This window comes from Cajanus cajan, chromosome 3, assembly GCF_000230855.2.
Source record: "Cajanus cajan strain Asha chromosome 3, NIPB_CcT2T_4, whole genome shotgun sequence".
Lineage (NCBI taxonomy): Eukaryota > Viridiplantae > Streptophyta > Magnoliopsida > Fabales > Fabaceae > Cajanus > Cajanus cajan.
Genome location: NC_138519.1, coordinates 60,666,662 through 60,674,678, shown reverse-complemented (window position 1 = coordinate 60,674,678; position 8,017 = coordinate 60,666,662). Strand labels below are relative to the sequence as shown.

Sequence of the window (8,017 nt, the reverse complement as noted above, 5' to 3'; positions counted from 1 at the left end):
TGTTGTATAATGTGATGCCTTATGTTGTGCTGTTAGAGATGAGATGATTATGTGACTTTCTTAAGTTGTGTGTCTATATATATATATGTTGTTTATTTTTACTCTAGTTCACCCTTGTGTGTTTCCATGTGATTTGGACTGTAATGATCATACGTGGTATGGGAGTAAGATAAGGATAGGTTTGCAGTGTTGGAGTGGGGCCATGTAGTGGCATTGGAGCTGGATGTTTTGTTGAATACCTGATGAGGGTAGATTTGTATATATAATAGTAGTTTCTTGACCGATAACTTATGATGTATAGTTTACATTTACCGAATTACTATATTTATATTGTACATATTTATGTAGTTATTGTTTACCCTTATATGTATGCAATATAATACATGTTTCTCATATTTGTAAGTCTATAATCTTAAGTTAGATGTTTCCCGCTACTGGTAGCTATGTCGTATAGTGTAGAGACTAAGGCAAGTTGTTACAAACGTAGTCTTAATGGTTGAGATGAATAAATATAAAAATACTCAATGCTCCTGTTCCTACTCCATCTAACTAGCATTACTACTTCACTAGGAGAAAGTGCAGATTTTTTATGCATACTATTTAACTCCTCCTTTTAGTGTTTTATTTTTTTCTCCACACTTACCTCCGATCACCTAGAATAGAGGAAGGAGAAGAAGGGTGAGATCATCTGGGGAACTCCGCACAACAACTCCAAGGTTTCTAATTCTCAACTCTAGAAGCTTTGAATCTCTACCTAACTACTCAACTAACTTTGGAGAAGGGTCATATATTCTAAAACACTTTTGTGGACTTAAAAGAATGAGAAAATCTATCTAACTCTAGAGTTTCTCTCTCTAACTTTTCCATAGGCTTCTTAAGAAATGAATTTATAAAGTTCAAGTCTTAAGGAAAACCTTATATACTTTTCCCTAGACTTGATCAACGTTGGCCTTGACTCAAAACAACTCTTAACCAACTATACTCCTAAGAATTCCTTAATTCTTAGAGTTTTATAATAATTAAACAACTAATCACATAAATAATTAAATTAATAAAATCTATAATATCAACACAATTTCATAGTATTACATTGCTCATTTGTAACTACTATATATAGTATCAATTAACAATATCCTTTATATTTTTTTATTATGAAAATAAATTTAATTTTTTTAATGTATTTCTTTTCTAATAAATTAGGACAATTTACCTTGATGCTTGGATAGTCCGACATAGATTAGGTTGAGTCAAAAAATGATAATCCAAAAAGAATATAAGTTATAACAATTTAACCTAAAATAACATTTGACTCATACAAGTTAGGTTGGATCAGGCCAGTCAAACTTTTTTGATACCTCTACCAATCACCATTGTCCTTTTCTAATATGCATGTATAAAAAAGCTCATTAATTAAAAAAATTAGTAAGTCGTTTATTTTATTAAAACTTTTAAAATATTTGATAATATTAATGTAGCTAGGAATGAAACATTAAACATGAGATTATCATCGTATGCGTGAAGTGTGGAATGGAGGATAACTACTTTTTTTTTTTTTTAAAGAAAAACACATTTGAACGAATTTTCAAGCTACCTTTTCATATAAGATTGTGGTTTGCTGACCGGCAAGCATTTAGATTGGATTGGATTAAAATTAAAAAATCTAGCATTAATTATTTTCGGATCTAAAGAGACCTTGTGTATAATGTATTTGTTGACACCGTTATGTTAGTAGGACTGTGAATTGCCAAGATGATTTCATATCGGTGGAAAGTTAAAATAATATTTATGGAGTTTTAGGTTGAATGTAAAAAAAAAAAAAAAAAGCACTCAAATTAATTAACAATTATACAAATAATATATTAAAGTTAAATTACATTTTTAATTAGTCTATTATCTTTAATTTGTAGTGTTGGTTCTTTTATTTTTAATTATATAATTTTAATCTTTTAATTTTTTATATTATATAATTTTGATATTTTAATTAATTAAAACAATTAATTATTAATAATATTTTATTAATATTGACATATCTTAATGACGAGTCACTTTAATGGATAAGATAACCCTTAAATAATGATGTGAATAAGTGATTTGACAATAACGTAATAAAAAAAAATATAGAATTTTTAAGAATGATAAAAAATAAAAAAAAAGGTGACGTTATGAAATAAAACATATGTCCTTCACTTTAAATTTTATCACTTAAAGTTATCGATACACCACTTAACAATTTTTAGTATATTTGGAATACTAAATTATACATAATATTACTACTTGAGTTAATTTCCTTTTCAAATTTTTTTATCTAATGTTAATTCAATTAAAAATTAATATTTTTTTAGTAAAATAATTTTATAATTTATTATTTAATATTTAATATAATTTTTATACAATAAATAAACATACAGTATAAAATAAATATTATAATATTAGTATATATTATTTGATATATTAATTTATTTTACATTGTATAATTATATTTATTGGATAAATTGAATAATAAATTATATAATTCATTTACCACATATTTTGTTATTTTATTAAACAAATTTATTATATTGAATAGTAAAATTTTTATTTATTAGATGAAAAATATAAGATAAATAAAATAATATTAGTATATATTATGTAATATATTTTTCATAAAATAAATTATATAAATTTTATAAATTAAAACAAATAATATAACATTAGTAGGGTATTAAAAAAATAGAAAAACAGTTAAAAATAACTAAAAAATAATAATTATATATTTATATTTACTGTATAAGAAATATATTAAATAATAAATTATATAATTAATGTATAAATTTTTATTTATTTTAAATTATTAAATTAAATTTATAAATATATGTGATACATAAAATTTGAAATAAATAAGAGGTTAGGAAAATCTCTTAAAATCTTTTGGTTAGAGAGAAGTCCCTAAAATTATTTTTACTCTTAAAGGAAGATATTCGTATTTAATATATATAAGTTGATAAAAAAAATTTATAAAAAAAATTTCTTAAATAAAAAATTTATAAAAATACTCTCACGCTATTTTTCAATAGTTTTAATATATAAACGTAAATATATAAATTAGATTTTATATATATATTAATAATTTCTAGTGTTACAAAAATATTTTTAATTATTAATAATTTATTTTAAAATTATAAAAAAATTTAATTTATAAATAAATATGCTAAATAAATTTTGGAAAAAAATAAAAATTAGAAGAATATCTAAAAATCTCTTGTTTGAGAGAAATCCTTAAAAATATATTCTCTCTAAAATAAAAAAATAATAATAAAAAATAAAAAATTAAAAAAAGCTAGAAATAATATTCCAAATATTTATATTAGTGACACTATGGCTTGCATTTCAGATCAATTCATCGTCAAATTAAATGTAAACTAACTAGGAACGTAGATATAAAATTAAAAGCAACCCCAATGTTAAATGGATGTAAATATATAAATTTATTTATTAACCCTACATTATTGGTAGAGTTGCTGAAGTAGATTTATAGAAACATTAAGCACACACCTTCATAACTATAGATGATTCACTATGTTCTTTACAGAGAGATAGGTACCCATTATTCCAATGAAAGTACCTATGAGAAGAATTACAATTATAATGATCAACTCCGATCCAAGTTGCCGAACAGATTTGTTTATCTGTAGGTAACAAAGGCAAGGGAATAATAATGACATTGTTACACTAAAAAATGCACCAATTAGTTCCATAATATAACCAAAAAACGGCATGAATAGAGCCATAACCACAGTGCTGACCACGATGGTTGTTCTAACGAGGATGGCAATGGACTTTCTCTTGCACAGAAGCCATCTGTCCTCGATAGCATTTGCTATTGGGGTGATTAGAACAGCATACTTAGTGAAAGGATTAATTAATGTGGTATAAATAGCTATTTTAGTACTTAATTTCTTTGATGGCAGATTTAAGGTTATTTGAGACATCAAATAATCTCCGAACATTGTGTAACCTAAAACAGCAATGACTCCATAGATCATAGTAGTTGTCACAAAGCAAACCACCAAAACCTGCAATTGGCAAACAATATGAGTGTCATTATTTCGAAAAAAATGATGATAGTAAGAGAAACCTTTTTACTATGAAGATAAATAATAAGAAAGTTTCATCACTTTTTTCATTACTATAATTTTTCTTATTACATGCGACTTTTCATGCAAATTTTGTATTAAAATTCGCAGCAAACATTATTCATACGATTTTTTTTGCGAAATTTTATTTGTAGTTAATACCTTCGTGGATAATATGTTTTTGTGAATTTTAAAATTCGAAAAAAAAAATTCTTGCAAAAAAAATTCGCAAAAACGTTTCCCGGGAAAAAAAATTCACAGGAAAGTTTCCTGCAATTTTTTTTGCAAGAAATTCTGCAGGAATATTTTTTACAAAAAAAAAATCAAAGAAATTACTACAAATTCTATAAATAATTCTTCAACTTTCAAATGTTCACAATGAATTCATTCGAAGCATTTGTTTCCACGCCTCGTGATACATAATCTTTTAAACTTAAGATTATAGATTATAAGTTTAACACTCAACCATACAAATTAACTTGTAAGATAAGTGTTGTCCCAACTTATAAATTATTTTATTTTCAATCGATGTGAGACTTGCAATTTTTTTAAAATATTAAATTTATAAATTTAAAATTTTTTTAAAATTTTCCTGCAGATTAAAATAAGTAGGAAAATCCGCAAGAAAAATTACCTGCGAATTTTTTCTACCATTTAGTAAACATTACTTGCGAATTTATTTTTGTAAGAAAATCTGCAAGAAACAAAATAAAATTCTTACAATATTTTTTGCAAATTTTTACCGTGGAATAAATTTCTATGATCATTAAAATTGTAGCAAAATTTGCAAAAATTTCTTATAGATTATTTTTCATAAAAAAATTTGTATGAAATATCCGTAAATTATTTTTCTCAAATAAATTTGTAAATTCTTTTTTGTGAAATTATTATTGCAAGAAAATTCGCAAAATAAATTTCTACGAATATTTTTTTGTAAGAAAATTCGCAGAAAAATAATACTTTTTAGCAGTATTTTTTCATCACATGTATAGTGATGACTAATTTAACTTAGATTATTGTGATTGTTGTTAGTTCAACTAGTATTGATACTCAAAGAGATTTAACACTATTTTTCACTAAATAAATCATCTCCACAAGTTATAAACATAGAGTGTCTAACCTCTATGCCAACCCAAAGCTTCATCACTTTGAACAAAAGAAAAGCAAGGATTTTTCTCTAGAAATTAAAAGGACAACTTACCTTGCTAAACTGACTTCTATCATTCATTGAATTGATAAGAGTGGGCATGACTGCATGTGCACAGTAACAGAATGCATAAAGGCTCATAGCAGTAGGCAGTCCCTCCCAATTCACTAACTGTCCTCTTTCATGAAACCCCACACCATCAACTTCACCCACCCACGCAACACAACCGATTAAAATAATAGAAACCACTACCCCACCAAAAGAAACGTAGGCCAAAGCTCCCATGCTTCTCAACCACGTTGTTGGCAGTATGATCAAAGCAGCCAGCAGCACAAAACTCTTTCTACCTTCAATTCTAACACCACCAAGTTTCAAGTTCATGTTTGGAAACAACTTCGCCAAATTGTCACCTTCCAATATCAGAAGCTCCACAGCAATTAGAAACAGCTCTGCATATATGAATGCAGCTATCACTGTTCTTCCTTTGTACCCAAAAGCAACCTCGCCTATATCAGGGTATGATTTGATTAGTGGATGCTTAATCATACACCTTTGTAGCAGCAAAGCTGTGTACCAAAATATCATTGTGAAAACAAGCAGCAGAATAAAACTCAACCACCCTCCTTGAGAAACTGCATATGGCATTGAGAGTATCCCAATACCTGATAAACAAAAACCATATAATTAATCTCAGTCACCAGTTTCAAAGAGTATTTTTATCCTACATGTTTTGCAAATTAGAATTACATAGAAGAACTAACATGTTACTAAAACATATTCCCCAAGGCTAGTATAGTGTGTAATATTTTCTTGCACTTTGTATATGTATATATATATATATATATATGACTTGTTAAGACAGAATTTGAGAGAGATATAGAATGAAGGACCTGTGAGGGAGTTGATTCCATTGAAACAAGTTTTGAAGAAGGTGGTGCCCTTTTGGTGTTGCTCCGAGTTTGAAACTTGGAGTTGGCTTTGGCTCTCCATATTCTGTGGTAAAGCAAACTTGGTTGTCCATACGTACATTATATATTTGGTGTTGTTCAAATTAGAGTAACATGATTGATTCTACGCAGGATTCTGAATAAACAGTAACAGTAGTGAATAATATGAGTGAGAGAGTGGCCTAGTTATGTTGACTAGATAACCACTATGCATCTATGTGAATAATAAATGGTGTTAGGCGCTTTTCTATTTAGACGCGGAGAATCACACCATCGAAAAACCCCTTCACCTGTCATGCACCATTTCAAAACGGAAGCAGATTCTCTCCCACCACACACAAATAAAAGTAAGTAAACCCAACGAGATTAAGACACATGGGGCCACACTAACACGCACTCGGTTTTACTGCATAAAGGAAAAACATATTCATGAAGCTAAGTTGCATTGCGATTCACGTTCATGAAGCTAAATTTGAATTGTTTCAACACTTCCACGTTTTACAATAGTACAATATGTGTCTTCCTCAACAAACATCCAACAATAAAATAATTAACAGTTTTTTTAGTTTAGATTTTTTATACCAGAATAAACGAATAACAATAAGATAGATATTTCATGTAACTTACAAATTATAAAACTTATCAGACTGGCTAATTCATTTTTAATATACTCTTATATTGTTTCCATTTTATTTAAGTAAAACAAAGCTCAAATCATTTTACTTTAAAGAATTTGTGCTCGTTATTTGAAATATTAAATTCCGGTATTTTGTTGTTTTTATTAGTTAAAACATAAAGATAATTTAATTTGTTACAAAGGAATTACAACGGTGATGTTATATATACTTTATTTGTAATATTTTAATTAAAGTCAATTAGTTTAATTTAAGGATTGAGATCGAATATTTTCATTTTCATTTTAACATAAAAATCATACTCCCATGATATATACTTCAAGTACAAATATGTTCATACAACAAAATTTAATCATAATAAAATATAATGACTATAATACAATGCAAAAAGATTGATATAAAATAATAAAGCAAACACTCAATCTTCATCCCTGAATTTGGAACACATTACCATATTAGTCCCTAAGACTAAGCAGTTATAAAATATATCTCTTAAAGTGCAAATTGACAATCACATTAAGTTAAAAGTCATAAAATTCTGCAACTAAAATGATAATATATATGTTCAACGATCAGGATATCAATGAGTAATTCAATTTAATAACTTATATGGTATTATAGACGACTTCTCATTTTTAAGGATTAATATGGCATATTGTTTTCCAAATTTAAGGATTAAAGTGGGTATTCACTATATAAACATCTATCCATTTTTAATTAAAAGAGAATTAATGTTTTAAAAATAATTATAAAGTGATAATTTATATCGATTGTGAAATTCTCATATTTATTTAAAAAAATTAAAAAGAAAAAGAAATTAATATTTTTCACAACATTCCTAAAGTATTTAATTAAGTACAAATCAAACGCAAGTACATCATTTATCAAGTAAAATGTTTGTGCTTCCATAATTGAAAACATAAAATTCGTGTCTTCTATTAATTATGCGAGAATTTAATTTTCTTCGAACACTTATACTTTGAATCTTTGTGGCCTTTTACCTGATACGTTCCTTTTTATTTGTCATGATTTTTGTTTTTATTTAGATTTTATTTTCAAATTTCAAAATAACATTAATTACTCTTTTCTAATTATACTCTAACTTTTTATATTTATTAAGAAAGTGGAAATGAAAAAATTTATATACATTAATTATATATAGTATTAAAATACAAA

At 26.3% G+C, this 8,017-nt stretch overlaps 1 protein-coding gene across 1 annotated transcript; it reads right to left on the bottom strand.

Annotated features, from left to right (window-relative positions):
• Nucleotides 1–3,440: 3,440 nt before the first annotated feature.
• LOC109789236 (amino acid transporter AVT1I) lies at nucleotides 3,441–6,411 on the bottom strand. The gene is made up of 3 exons (XM_020348145.3): nucleotides 6,150–6,411; nucleotides 5,314–5,921; nucleotides 3,441–4,052 (listed from the first exon to the last, which is right to left on the bottom strand). The coding sequence occupies exons 1-3, from the start codon at nucleotides 6,286–6,288 to the stop codon at nucleotides 3,540–3,542; spliced, it is 1,260 nt and encodes a 419-aa protein (XP_020203734.1). The 5' UTR covers nucleotides 6,289–6,411; the 3' UTR covers nucleotides 3,441–3,539.
• Nucleotides 6,412–8,017: the final 1,606 nt, after the last annotated feature.

Bases quoted from the DNA above. Each gene is read 5' to 3' on its own strand.
- LOC109789236 (XM_020348145.3), bottom strand. From the start codon at position 6,288: ATGTACGTATGGACAACCAAGTTTGCTTTACCACAGAATATGGAGAGC. The intron at 5,922-6,149 runs GTCCTTCATTCT...TTTGTTTATCAG, and splicing joins TGGAATCAACTCCCTCACAG to GTATTGGGATACTCTCAATG. The intron at 4,053-5,313 runs GTAAGTTGTCCT...TGCCAATTGCAG, and splicing joins ATAGAAGTCAGTTTAGCAAG to GTTTTGGTGGTTTGCTTTGT.